The sequence below is a fragment of the Pinus tabuliformis genome, chromosome J, assembly GCF_031772625.1.
Source record: "Pinus tabuliformis cultivar Carrire ecotype Pingquan chromosome J, CPIR1, whole genome shotgun sequence".
NCBI classification, from domain to species: domain Eukaryota; kingdom Viridiplantae; phylum Streptophyta; class Pinopsida; order Pinales; family Pinaceae; genus Pinus; species Pinus tabuliformis.
Genome location: NC_142295.1, coordinates 1,268,168,976 through 1,268,184,653, shown reverse-complemented (window position 1 = coordinate 1,268,184,653; position 15,678 = coordinate 1,268,168,976). Strand labels below are relative to the sequence as shown.

Sequence of the window (15,678 nt, the reverse complement as noted above, 5' to 3'; positions counted from 1 at the left end):
TGACGCAGATGGTCTAGGAAGACGAGTTCTCTGAAGGAAAGTTGTGTCGAGGTTGCTTGTGGAGGAAGGCAAATTCCCTTAAGGTAATTTTGGCCAGATTTACTTATTGTTTGGATTGTCAGTTGGACATCCATAGATTGTACTCAAATTTCGCTGTTGCTTAATAATGAAAACCTTTTGCTGCTGCACCGGTTTTCCCAAGTTGGGTTTTTCTGGGGACATTTGTCCAAAAATAATAGTGTCATTTTTATGTGTGTGCTATATTTTCTCAGTTTCCAACGCTATTTTTTTTTCCGCAGTATTTATTTGTGAAGGTTGCAGTGTGATTGATTTGATATTTGTTGTAGTAGATAAATTGTTAAAGTAATCAACAATTAGAAAAATAAATTTCAGTTGTTGCAATAGGATTATATATTTGAAATTTTCACAGTAGGAGAGGGGTGCAAATCCGGTGACTTAGGCATAAAACTTCAATTTTGAGAATCATGGACATTGATGCTTGAACAATATGATAATTTTTCCCATCCGTTATTTTTGTAATGCATTGAATCTAAAGCTTTTGTACAAATTGGATTTCTGGTGATTTAGATATTGTATTTTCAATTGTAAAAGTACAACAAGCAGCCTCATGTCCAGAAAATAGAAAATGCAACATTTTAAAAGGCTAATCCTTGTGGTTATTGCTTTTGTTCTTTCTCATTTTATGGATCATCTCAAGTGTTTTACATATTGTACAAAGTTGGCTATATAGAATGAGTATGAAGAATATAAACAAACCCCTACAACGTAGCATCCACATCAAGAATTTGTAGTTGCACAGGGAAATCACATAAGCAACAGGAACATGCCCATAGCCCAATATTGTGGAACGTAGAAAGTTTGCATTCTAAATTTGCAGAAGATGGGAGAACTGCAAAACATGCCCATAACCCAATATTGTGGAATTTAGACAATTTGCATTCTAAAGTTGCAGAAGATGGGAGAACTGCAAAACTTATCTTTCTGAAAGAAGTAAGCCCATAACCTAGCATTGTGCAATTCAGATGCTCACAATTACAGCACCCTGAATTGCAGAATAAAATAACCTGTGTTAGGGAGTTGCATAACCAGAATCCACAAACCGGCATCACAAAATGCAACATTATAAATTGCAGAATACGCACCCTTCAGTAGCCAACTGCATTGCCATTCACCGACGGCCTTGAGAAGCTTGGAAAGAAGCTTAACCAAGTCATTCACTATAGAAGGTAAATTGATGTTCCTTGTAATTGTGATCTTGTTAGCAATGTAGATACTCATCCAATAGGGGATTAATTTTGGGTAGTCACTGAAACTTGAATTGTATTTAGAATATCGTATGCATTATGCCTTGTATAATCACTACAATCTAAAGAATTATGATATTATAACTGCTATATTTTTGTCTAATGACTCTTAAAAATGTTTTTGTAGATTTCCACCTGCATTTATGAACATAGCACAATCGGTACGCTAGTGTCAAAGGTTTATTATGCATTAGTAAAATATGGAAGTGAAAAATAGAGGCAACAACATCCCACATCCATTGGGCATAGAGCAATGAAGATGACAAGCAAATCCGTGCAAGGTAGTTACCACAACAAGGATTTGTAAGGCGATGAACATCCCTATAACCAGAGAAATTAGAATTTAGAAGATTTGCTGTCATAAGTTGCAGAATCCAGGAAAACTGCTACCTATATTTCTGAAAGCAGTAACCCTATAACCTAGTATCGTGCAATTCAAATGCCAACAAGCAGAGATTGTGGAAATGGCAAGGCCACAAAGAGGCATTGCAGAATATAACACCCTAAATTGCAGAACACAACACACTGCAATAGGGAGTAGTATTGCCATTAAGCGTCGACCTTGAGAATCTTGCTAAGAAGCTTAACCAATTTTTTTCATTATGGATGGTGAGTTGATATCCTTTGCAGTTGTAACAGACATATCTTGAAACTGATGCACATGAATATATCTATGTTCCACCAAGTTTCCAGAATGGGGAGACTCAAAAATAAGATGGGGGAGTGTGGATGTGGGGAGACTAAAAAATGAGACATGTGGGAGTATCCGTAAATTTTAAAGAAATTCAGGGAGGACAGGGGGGACGTTGGGGGCCCTAACATAGGGGTCCCCATCTCCAAAATTATAAAAATAAAAATAATGATAAAATCTCAACAATAACAAGTCATCCCATACAAATCCATCATTGTGCAATACAGTGGAAACACTATAATGTTGCCAATTCTTAAAACTGTTTAGTCTGTTGAATTTTGAATGGGATATAAAATTCTACTTTCTCCATATGATGTCTGATGAGGTTGGAACCACTCTCAAACATCTTGAAACAGTTTAAATTAGAATGTACTAGCATTTGCACCTTATGTTACAAAGGAAACGCCGTAAGGCATAGAGTGGGGAAGAATAGCATAGAATGGGGAAGAATAGAGACATGTATAGAGTGGGGAAGAATAGCATAGAGTGGGGAAGAATAGGGACATGTGAATGGACGTTGTTGAAAGCAAGGGTGGATGATAATGAGTTACAATTGTAATATTTAGTTATGTGTATTCTAAAAATTCCAGGGATGACAAGATCAACTGATGTTTTTAAAAGATGCAAAAGCCTACAAGCATATTATCCCCGAGTCTCCATACAAAACTTCATCGAGGAATGAAAATGACAATATTCACCAATTTATTTTCAAGAAAAATCCTAACTGCCTCAACACAAGGAAACGCCACAAAATTCGCATCATCCAAAATCAACAAAGAAAAAAATAGCTGGAGCAGTCAACCTCCGTGAAGGAGGAGTTTTTAAAAGTTGTTGCGAAAGGCAATACAAGCATACTATCCCCGACTCTCTCTACGACTTAAATAAACTGACTTAAACTGATTTTTTTCGAGATCATAAACTGGAAAAGCCCCGAAACTTTTCGAGTTCCATACCTAAACCAAGAAAATGAAAAACCCTAAGAAACCCTAAACCAAGAAACATTTCATGTTGGTCAGCTTTACTGATATATTCATGACTGATCATCTCTGATGGGTATGCCTTTTGCGGATAACCAGAGACTATCAAGCAATGCATTCCTTTTCGAGATCATAAACTAGAAAAGCCCTGAAACTTTTCAAGTTCCATACCTAAACCAGGAAAATGAAAAACCCTAAGAAAGCCTAAACCAAGAAACATTTCATGCTGGTCAACTATACTGATATATTCATGACTGATCATCTCTGATGGGTGTGCCTTCTGCGGATAACCAGAGACTATTAAGCAATGCATTCCTTAGCAAAAACAATCCACAATGGATTCTTACGTGTCACCCCATATCTCAAACTGCCAGCTCGTGGATTTGCGGCATCGTCCTCTGGGGTGGTCACTGTGCATATCTGTCCTGCTTTTCCTCCTTTGGCTGCGCTTCTGAAGCCTAAGGCGCAATCTGCCAGCTTCTGTCGATTTTGTTTCCAATTTCCATTGTTCCAGCAGTTGTCAACGGGGTTGTTGCTAGCTGAAGAACACACAGAGGCCTGCAACAACACAAAAACCAAAGAAGCTAATAAAATCCATGCTGCTCCAGTGATAGAGGCAGATAGTTTGAAGGCCATATCACAAGTTAAATTCCTTAAATTGACCCCCTTTGATCTGCCCAGTGTTTGCAGTTGGAGCAATATCAGATTGGATCTGAATTTATGAAAGCTTGAATCATGTTTTGGTTTTGGCTGTACCTTAAACGTAATTTATATATAAGGTTCAACCGAAAAAATTCAAGCATCCATGCTTATTAAAGAGTAAAGATCTGGGAGAATCAATGTTAGTTTTAAAATCGTAACCACTGAGATATTTTTATGAAAAATAAATAAATTTGTAAAACATTGATTGATTAGTGCATGACGTTTTACGTTTTTATAAAGATGCTTAAATTTATAAAAATTAATATAATTTTAGAAAAAACTAACCAACTATTTTTATATCAAATATGTTGATATAGATAAATATTTTTAAAAACCTAAAAATTTAACTTAATTTTTAAATTTCTTTTTACATATAAGGATAAAGTTGCTAAATTCATTTTTCAAATTATTATTGATATTGATTATTATCTTATCGTTTATAAAACTAACTATCATATAATAATTGTGTTCTTTACTAGTACAATTAGATTATTAAATGTAATTGATATAATAATTGTGTTCTTTACTAGGACAATTAGATTATTAAATGTAATTGATATAAGCCCGATAAGCTTATATGGACACATTTACTTGACTTGTCAAACTAATAAATATACAAATAATATTGTAAATTTTCAATGAGTTTAAGGATATGAGAAATGAAATGTTTATGTTAAAGGCCATAAACATTTTAGTATCCGTAGATTATCAATATTAATTTTAGTATCCGTAGATTATCTATAGTATTGAATAGCAAATCAATTAATATATTATTCTGAATTTAAATCATATAATATATACTCTACCATATGCAATATTAATAATACTTTACCGGTTGATACATAAGGTTTGTAAGGTTTATCTTTATAGAATAAATCATGAATATCTCTGCAAACTATAACCTTTAAATTAAACAAGCTTATTTTATATCAACAAATAAAGATAACATGATTACATTTTGACAGTAGAGGATGAAGAATTTGAATAGATCAAGCCTTATGAAAAGTTGTCTCTTTTGCAAAATTGAACATTCAAAATTTTTACAAGTATCCAGTACAATCCAATCCACCAGCGACATTGGAAAAGTTCACCCACCATCAGGGCCTTTACTTGCAGATGGCATAGGCTTGTTGGATGGCCATCTTCTCTGGTTTAAAATCATCCTCGTCCTCCTGCTGGTCTCATCAATCACATTGCTGATCTTTTTCTTGGGTTGTATCCTCCCTTCCATTGGAAAAATGTCATGCTTTATGGGCTTTGGCAATGGCCTAATCTCAGGAATAACAGCAGGAGCACAGGCAGTGCTGCCTTCTTTTCTCTGGTTCAATACATTATTTTGCTGTGTTTGTGCTCTGGGATATGGTGAGCTTTGGCTATTCACCACTTTTATCATAGTCTCATCATTTATGGTGTAATCCACGTAATCTCCTCTCTTGGGTTTGCTTGCTGATCTTGCAGGACTGAGGTTTATAATAGGATCTGTATTGGGTGGATCATTGGGTCCTGGATCATACAGTATATTTGAGTGCATTTCTATAGGATTTTGTAGTTCAAAACTATTTTTGGGCTTGAGGATCAATTGGGTTGACATCTGCTTCATTATTGATCTTGATGCAGTAAAAGAAAAGGATTCTTCTTCTTCTTGCTCTTGTGGGTTTTTCAATTTGTATCTGCACGGAAGAGGTAAAATAACTGTATGGAGAGGAGGATTCACATCACAATGATGTGATGAATCCAGAGCTAATGTCTTTTTCATTCGTTTATTCCGCCTTCTCCTCCGCTCGTTCAGCCTCCGCTTGGTTGCAGGTGGGAGAACAGCTGAGTTAGGGTTATTATTGTTCCATAGCAGCGGAGACTGATCAGGTGTTTGATCAACTTCCATGGTTTTTCTGCGACCCACTTTGTTATTCTGTCGATTTTGTCGATTTTGTGAAGCACGACGATGGATACTGCGGCCCCTGGCATGGGGGTTATTGAATATTTTCATGCCTAGGGTTTGAATTTTGGGTTGCTTGTTGGGCAGCTTGCTATCGAGCTTATCAAGGCCTTTTTTATGAAAAGGCTGCGTAATGGGCAATGGCGAGCCCATATCATGAGCAGGATGAACAATGGGAAAATAATTGCAGCTGGGGTCTTGCTTGTTGCGAAGATTACAAGGGTGCAAGCGATCTAGATAGAGGTGTACTGTACCACTTCTTTTATCGAACTGAACTGCCTTGATGGGACTGAACGCAGTGATGGGTCTACCAATATTAGCCTTGCGTTGTCAACAAAACGCAACGGTGACAAGGTCTGAAAGGCCATCTGCAGAAAATACCCAACACAGTGAGTCATTATAAGTTGTGTACCATTACTGGATATTAAAAGCACAATCATCAATTCACTGAGTGAAAATTAATTCTTGGGAAGGACAACATTCTAGGCTAAACCCAACCACCTAGGTTAGACCCAATTGGCAAGTCCATTCAGATTCTTTAATTATGGGTGGGAGGACATTCTCAACCACCTAGAGTAACCCAATTCGCAAGTCTATTCAGATTCTATGTAAAATTCGATCAATTATAAACGGGGTAAATTCTTATAGAACTCAAAACCAACTAAATGATGACATGGGTTTACACTGTACAGCCAATATGACAAACTAAAGCATTTAGGGTCAACATGGATTCTTAACTAAAATAACAAACTGAAACATTCAATAAGGGCATTTGGGAAGGTACCCATATCATGGAGTTGTATGCAAGGTTATAGCAATGCAGGGCATCGGGATCAAATTCAAAACCAACCACCTGTGATTCTTAACTAAAATACTAAATCAAAACATTCAATAAGGGCATTTGGCAACGTACCCACATCATGGAGCTATATGCAAGGTTATAGCAATGCAGGGCACATGGATCAAACTCAAAACCAACTACCTGTGGATATGGATTCACCGGCAAATTTAGAGAGAATACATCCATTTCTATATATTCTTTGATGCTGTGTAGCAGTAAGTTGGTTGGCTCTGTTGGGACAGCGCAATCAGAAGACTAACCATCTATTTTGATATACATTGATAAGACTGTGCAGCCTGTTCTGTTAATCATGCACTTGTTGAATTACAATGAAGACACATATTTTTAGGAGTAAGTGTGTAACCTTGGCACTTACAACCAAAAGAAATCAATACTCTGAAATAATTAAGTTGAGGCTTATCATTGCACCCAGATGACACTGTACAGTTCAGTATGAAAAGATTATAACAGTGTCCCAAACAATAGAAAAGAAAATCTAATCAGCTTTTTTTAACATATATATAAGCCTAGATATATGTTTACTGAAAATCTGTGAAGAACGCAGAGGTATCAGGTCTTTCAAGATAGCAATCTTTTCCCAATTTTTTGCACTATCAAAAGGGTTTACATATCAGAAAGATCTGATCCCTTTCAACAGTTGACAAATTCAGGGTTGATATAAATATACATTGGTTTACAAGCATCCAAAAACACACCGTTCTCTGTCCCATCAACAGAAATTCATACATGTCCATATTGTCAGGGAAATGATAACTTGGAGCAATTTGTTGGAACAATGCAGCCAGAATACCAACTATCTATATAAACATACACTCACACAATAGACATACATTCACAGAATTCTCTAGCCTTTGTTATTATGCATGCACTTGACATTTATGCAAATTTTCTAACTATATACCTGATGAGCAGAGAGGATTACAACGACAATGCAGCCAGAAGACCAACTATCTATGAAGACATACATTCACAGAATTATCTAGCCTTCTTGTTATGCATGCACTTGACATTTATGCAAATTTCCGATTATATACCTTATTAGCAAAGAGGATTATAACCACAGCAATCGATAGTCACCCTTGAAATAATTAGCTTACTAGTAACTATAATCAGCAAGTTTTCAACTAGGAAGCTGGACATGTACTAAGTGGTCTGCTAAGTACCTTGACTTAGATCTGTGTGAACTAGACACATGCAATTTTGAGCTACACAAACTTTAGGTCTATATTGGACCTGAGTTTAGATGGGCTCGTGCAAGTATTTGGATTCAATGTACTTTATATATTATTTAGATTAAATCAAAATGTATCATTAAATGAATTATTACACGGACACACACACACACAAAAACTAGAGTTGATAGATCATTTACAATCTTACCAGGCTATATAATGAACCCATTTCTCTCGTACAAACTTCAAAGACATAAACAGAAGAGTTGATAGAAAACTTACAACCATACCCAAGCTATAGAATGCACCCCATTTCTCTCATTACAAGAATCCATGACAACAAGGTTAACAAAATCAAGAGTTGATAGATCACTTACAACCCTAGCCAAGCTATAGAATGCACCACATTTCTCTCATCACAAGAATCCATAACAATAAGGTCAACAAAATCAATTATAGGAGTATTGGACAACTCTTTTAAGAGGGTTCAAGTAGAATAGATACACTATGGTGGTGCATGTTTGTTAAAAGGGGACTTCTTTCAACAAAACTTTTCATGCCCATATGAATATTCGAAGGAAATCGAAGAAAGTAAGAGCAGGCAGACTATGTATACATGTTTTATTTATAACAAAGGCTTTATGTTTTGGCTGATGCAGACCTCTCAAATGGCTGGTTCAGATCTCTGGAGCCCTGGTGAGAATATTGGTGCTTATACACATGGGTCAGCTTTGCTGGCTCAAAAAAAAAAAAAAAAAACCCTTCCAATGCATATTTGAATAGATGACGAAAATGTTGTGACAAAACATAATATTACAATATAGCTTCCTATGTGGATTCAAAGAGATGATGAAAATGAGATGAGCCAACATGGTATTGCAATTTCCTGTAGTTAGTGAAAATGATTTAAATGGAACTCTGCAAACAGGTTTTTAGGTCATGATCTCAACTTACCTCTATGAATAAGCCAACAACCACAGCAAGAGGAATTTTTGCAGTGACCCAACTTAATCCTGGAGCAAGCGGAAGGCCTGACAGCAAGGAAGCAATCAGGCCTGAAATGCGCTGGACTCTAATATCATTCTGGGACTCCTGGCTCTCCAGATCCGAATGTTTCTCATGTGTAAGAGCTTGGTCATGCTTCAGGCTCTGTTAAGTGTACATGACAAGAGGAATATTTGAGATACTTGAATTATATTTGAAATAATTGAAGTCTACCAATAATTTTGACTGTCAAGTTGTTGATTGCAGTAGAAGCAGGTTTCATCTCTGATATGTTCAGCACACTTTTACCTGAAAGAAAAGACCGTAGCAGAAAGGCAACCCAAATATGCCACACATAAATACAAGGATGGCTATAATTGATATATCCCAGTTTCTTGACATGGTCCTTCTTGCATTGGGGCCAACTTTATTCTGCAGCGAAAGGGAATTATTGATTTCATTTAGGCTAAACTTGGGTCTGATTCAGTCTAATAGTGACCCTGTCCTGTATTCCAGTCAATATGGACTGAGAGTAGAGAAAGAGATGACAATAAATGGCACCCTAATAAATTCTAGAAAGTTAAAAGCAATAATAGTAACCTTTGCTCAATGAAACTAAAAAGTAAATTGGGGATGCCAGAAGGATTACTTGTATCAAAATGGAAGCAGCATTGTGGTCTACAAAAATCATGGATGCAAGCAATGATCCAGGAATGACTGCCAGAAAAATTGCCCATAAGGGAACATTCTTCAGCTTCACTAAACTCCCAAGCTCAGTCACTCCATCCGTTCGAAATCCAGTTCTGGGAAAATCCAGTCTTTGAAGGTGTGGACGGTCTAGTTTTGGCAAATATGTCACACCTGAGCCAAAGTGAAAAACTCAGAAGATTAAGCAATGTCAAGCATGAGCGGTAACTGATTAACATTTATAAAGAAAATAAAATGATCTCTCAAATGAACTCCATATACACCACAAGCAAAACATGCCCTAGGACCTCAGTAAAGCCTAGAAGGACATATGCTGTGCATGAAAATAATCATGAGAATTTTTTCTCCGCCCGTTCCCACTCCAAACAATTACTACAAAAGATCTGTGCCACCGAAACAAAAACCTTTCAGAAAATCACCAGAAGAGAGAAAAACATGTAAATCAAGCTGCATACACCACCAAGCCTCGTTGTTCATCGCCGTGAGATGCCAAGACAATCAATAAACTGCCCTGCGCACAGATGTGGAGCGGAGAGCATTGTTCTTGTAGTTGCTATGTAGCTAGTTTTGTTTCTGTAATGGACTCCCTGAGTCCTGTAGCTAACTAAGGCAGTCTGGATGCTATCGAAGATGTAAGGAGAGCCATAAACTCCACTAAGGATTCAAATGGACTCTACCTGTAACTCCTCCGTAAAAAGAGTACAGATGTCGAACGGAATTTTTTTAAGGGTATTTTAATGTTTTAAAACATTTTTTTTATTAAATTAGACGGCTGATTTTTGTTCAATCGTCTAACAAAAGATCTAACGGCTACAATTAGGACAGAAGGGCATTTGGGGGAGTTCATTTAAGAAGGAAACGCCTTACGGCGTAAAAATAAAGGAGATTGCCAGCTGAAAAATTTCACTTTACTTCAAAAATTTAATATTATGATTAATTACTAAAGTCACAGGGTCCCCAAAGCTCAATCTCCTATTTTTTTGTTTCTATCTTCATTTGTTGAACAAAAAATTTGGTGCATAGGGGTTCGGGCATCCATGTTCTGGGGGAGGGGGCACCAGACAGCCCCCTTTGGTAAAATGCATATCTCACACCATGGAAATGTTTCCCAAGTTTTCCCAAAAGGGGATGTGGGGAAATGTCTCCTTGGGACCTCCCATCCCTGGAGTGTGGGGTAAATGTGGGGGTGTGCTTTCCAATCTGGGGTACGCATCCCCATGTGACACATGAATATTAAATAGCGAGATTAATTTGGGTAATGACTGAAACTTAAATTGTATTTAGGATATTGAATGCATTGTGCCTTTACATTCGCTTTAATCTAAAGAAGTATGATATTGTTAGTACTGCTATATAAATAGGGAGATTAATTTGGGTAATGACTGAAACTTAAATTGTATTTAGTATATTGAATGCATTTTACCTTTACATTTGCTATAATCTAAAGAAGTATAATATTGTTATTACTGCTATATGTTTGTCCAATTATTCTTTCAAAGTGTGCATCTAGGTTTCTACTATGCTTTTGTAAGCATAGCACAATAAATACAGTAATGTTAGAGTGTTGGTATGCATTAGTAAAACATGCAAGTGAAAAATAGAGATAACAACATCCCACATCTATCTGGTGTCGAGCAATGAAGAGCCAAGCAAATACCTGCAAGGTAGCATCAACAACAAGAACTTAAGTTTTGTAGGGAAATTTTATAAAGCAACATGGACATCCCCTCAAGCCAATACTACAGAATCTAGAGATTTACAATCTTATATAGCAGAATATAGGAAATTGCAACCTATCTTTCTGAAAAAAATGAGAGCCTATAACCTAGCATTGCGGACTTCAAATGCCCACAAGTAGATATTGTGGAGATGGCAAATCCACAAAGCGGCATTGTACAACATAACACTCGGAATTTGAGAATACAACACGAACAATAGGGGGTTGCATGAACAAAAGTCAAAAGTGTCAGAGAATGCAACATTTTGAATTGCAGAATACCCCATCCTTAATAGAGAGGTGCATTTCAGTCAGCGATGACTTGGAGAAGCTTAACGAATTCATTCATTTGGGTGATGATCGATATTCCTTGCAGTTATAACTGAGATCTTGTAACTGATGTACGTGATTATCCAATAGGATAATCAATGAAACTTAAATTGTATTTAGGATATCTAGTGCTTTGTGCCTTGTACAATCACTATAATCGAAGGAAGTAGATATTATTATAGATGCTATATGTTTGTTGAATGATTCCTGAAAAGTGCTTGTCTGTAGATTTCCACCTGCATTTGTGAATACAACATAGATACACTAGTGTCAAAAGTCTTAGTATACGTTAGGAAAATATGCAAGTGAAAACATTGAGGCAACAACATTCCACATCTATTTAGTGTTGATTAAAGGATGTCAAGCGAATCCCTGGAAGATAGTTCCGTAGAGAAATTGCATAAGCCAATGTTACAGAATTTAGAAGATTTGCAATCTCAAGTTGCAGATTATGGGATTACAGCAAACCTATCTTTCTGAAAGCAGTAAGTTATAGCCTTGCATTGTGCAACTCAAATGCTCATAAGTAGACATTGTGGAGATGGCAAAACCCACAAAGAGTCATTGCATAATACAGCACCCTGAATTTCAGAATACAACATCCTGTAATTTGGAGTTGCATAACCAGAAGCGACAAAGAGGCATTGCAGAATATAATACCCTTCGATAGGGATTTGTGTTATCAGTTAGTGATGGCGTTGAGATGCTTGCAAATAAGCTTTAACCAATTCATTCATTATGAAAATCCAATAGGAGGATCAATATGGGAAATGAGTATGACTGAAAGTTAAATTGTATTTAGGATGGAGAGTGCATTTTGCCTTGTGCAATCACTCTAATCTAAAGAGTTATGATATTATAACTGCTATAGATGTTTGCCCAATGAATCCTTTAAAAAGGTTTGCCCATTGTTTCTTCTATAAACACTTCAATCTATTGAAGTATGATATTATTATAACTGCTATAAGTTTATCTATAGATTTCTACGTTCTGCAGTTGTGATCATAGCACAATAGATACACTAGTGTCAAACCCTTAGTATGCATTAGTAACATATGCAAGGAAAAAATAGATAGAATCTTCCACACCTTTTTGGAGTTGATAAAAAATAGAGGCAACACCCCCCACATCTCTCTGGTGATAAGATGAAAATAAAGGTAACATCCGACAACCATCTGGTGTTAGAGGCAACATCCTACATTTATTTGGTGACAGATCAAGGTTGAAACCAATTAAAATAGATGCCATCCCATATTTAGAAAGGGTGAAGTGGAAGCTAAGCTAAAGGCAATAGAGGAGGGTAATGGTGATTATTATTTTTGAGACGAAGACTGAAAAACAAAATGGCAAAGCCAGTGTGAATTGCCTCCATCAAATGTTAAATAATGGATTGCATTATAGCGCATCTGATGACATGCTTAAACAGCCATCATTTTTGGATAAAAAAGGAAAATACAAAAAGCTAGAATTTTTGGAAGAAAATAATCGTTTGCACGAGGATGACATAGATATACAAATAAAAATTGCGTGTTAGAATCCAATGGGGAAATCAATTTGGGGTCTCACTAAAAATATACGTATAAATTAATGCATTGGACATGGTTGAATCACATTAAAAGTATAAGGAATTATGATAATATTGTATAACCTTAAAAGAACATAAATATCAATACCAGTAACAAAATTATATTTTTATTATTATTTTTTTAATAAAAGTGGTACTGGCCATTATGTTTATGTATTTGTTTTTTAACCTAATTACAATTATAAAAACTAAATGGTTGATAAATATTATTAGTAATTAAAATATTTATGTATTATTTATAATGTTGAAAATTTGTAAAACCAAAATAAGAGTGAGTTGGACAAAATCTTTAATTTTATTCCATAAATTGTGTATACGTGGAAAATTGCCACGGTGGCTAAAAGTGGATTTTGGGCAAAAAAATTTCAAAAAATCTTGTAGAAGCAGTGTTTGAATCATGTTTTTGAGGGTGAAAATGGATTCAACACCATCAAAAATGTTTAGGGCACCTAAAATTATAATTTTGACAGCTTTTACTTAGATTTACAAAAATCCCTTCGGGATTTTTTCAAAATATGACCGAAATTTCCACAACTTTCAAGGCAAAAAAGCATAATTTTTAGCCTAAGACAATCTATACTATCCATAATTTTTTATTTAAAAAAATGGAATTTCTAGAAATCTTATTCTAAAATAGACCACATTTATTAGAGTAATTAATGATTATGGTACGTGTCTATTTTGGAATAAGGTTTCAACAATTCTAATTTAATTATCAATAATTATTATGTGGATGATAGGTATTTAATTTTCTTGCAATATTTTGTAATATTTTTAGTAGTATACACACATCAAAAGTTGAGATTTATCTCCAAAGTAATTATGTTTTTTTTTGACTTTTTAATTAATTAATTAATTAAAAAGATGCTATATATTAACTAAAAAAAATGTTATATGACTTTTGGGCATGTTGTATTGATAAATCATAATATTGGTCCATAATATTGTAACAAAACCTATTTACATATTAAAAATCTTCATGGTAAGATTGAGATTTCATAATTAATTTTTTTTATGTTCTTTTATTAAAATTATGAGAAATTTTTTATTATTAATTTAAGCAATATAAGATATATCATAAAATAAGTGTTTGAATATTTTAGTACAGTTAAAAAAAATAATTTTTTCATAAAATCATATACAATTATAAACCAAAAAAATGAATTTTTTTATTATTTAATTATTTTTTAAATATATAAATAAATTCTAAATAACTAATTAACTTCTCTTTTTTTTTCATGAAATTATATACCATTTCAAACAAAAATAGGTTTTTTTTTTTTTTTTTTTTTAATACATAAATAAATTCTAAACTTCGATACACTGAAGTTTTTCATTACACTCACTTCTAGGAATTAAACCACTAAAATTCAAATTTTCAGAAATTAATGTTAAAATCGACATCGACTATGGAAAATGTTGTGAACAAAGCCATTTAAATTTGACCATTTGATTTATGTGACTATGGAAAATGTTGTGAACAAAGCCATTTAAGTTTGACCATTTGATTTATGTGACTATGTAAATACATATTAAGCGAAAGGCGCTTTGAGGAATTTTCATCCTATGTTGTACGCATCTAATAAATGACAAGTGGCGTGAGAAAAGCCACGTGGTAAATTAGTTAATTTTAAATTGCATAAATGTTGCTGCACAGCACCCCTGTGATGTGCGAGGACCAGTGTTTCGGACAAGGCTGTCCCTGTGATGTGCTATGAGCAGTGTCTCGGATAAGGCTTGCGGAGCAGTTATTCCATGAACAGGAGGCTGAGCAAGCTTGTGTGACGTTTTGGCATCGTCCATCAGGTTACGGTTGTGCCTTTGCCTAACGTAGCCTTGGCTCCTCTGTTATATCTTCCGTTCGTTGTGCATGCCAGAATTCCCAGCCACGGGAATGGGTGCAACTTATATAGACAGGTTTAATTGTTTTATCAGGACGAGCTTCTTCCTTTCCAGTTTCCGAAGCCCATGATTCCTGATAACAGTCCTGTGGTTCTGAGTTCGGTTCTTGTGAACTCCAATGTTGTTGCCAAGGATCCGTCTCCGAAGTCGCCCGAGTTTTCTTCTGGCAGATGGAAGCTCGGCCTCAAGAAATCCCAAACCTCGATCACCGCTCCCAAGCCTTCCAAGAACCGCAATCTCTCAAAAACCCACTATCTACAGGGATCAAACCCTCGACCTCGTCGTTGCAGCGGTTGTTACTGCTTTGCGACTCCGTCATCGACTGCGCATCGGCTTGATTTTTGGTCCACTGTCTAGATCCTGATTTGGACAAACTGCCGTGCTGCTCTGTGGATTCCATTAGCAAAGACTTGATTCTCTGCAAACCCTTCAGGGTTAATATCAACCCCTCAATAGCGCGACAAATGAATAATAAATACTCGAAAGTGAGGATCTAGAGGTCATATGTTTGGAAAACAAGTCCCAAGAGATTCTCCTGAAGTCGATGGAGTAATGCTTCTGGAAGGATCGTGGTCAACGGTTTGGGGAGACGATGCAGCAACCCAAGCGGCTTCATATGAGAAAGAGGGATGCTCACTACAGATATAAGGGGTTCGAAAGGTCTTACTCTGCAAATGTCAGGGTGAGTTTTGTTTGAATGTGCCTTGGTGCAGATGACTGTATGAATCTGAAAGGGCAGTTTGGCCAATACTTCCTTCTCATAAGAATTCTTTTCAAATTCTATATT

At 35.7% G+C, this 15,678-nt stretch overlaps 1 protein-coding gene across 1 annotated transcript; it reads right to left on the bottom strand.

The window, feature by feature from the left end:
- Nucleotides 1-5,732: 5,732 nt before the first annotated feature.
- LOC149231877 (uncharacterized) lies at nt 5,733-14,792 on the bottom strand. Its single transcript, XM_089381775.1, has 5 exons — nt 14,645-14,792; nt 9,299-9,528; nt 8,959-9,081; nt 8,620-8,814; nt 5,733-5,999 (listed from the first exon to the last, which is right to left on the bottom strand). The coding sequence occupies exons 1-5, from the start codon at nt 14,790-14,792 to the stop codon at nt 5,865-5,867; spliced, it is 831 nt and encodes a 276-aa protein (XP_089237901.1). The 3' UTR covers nt 5,733-5,864.
- Nucleotides 14,793-15,678: the final 886 nt, after the last annotated feature.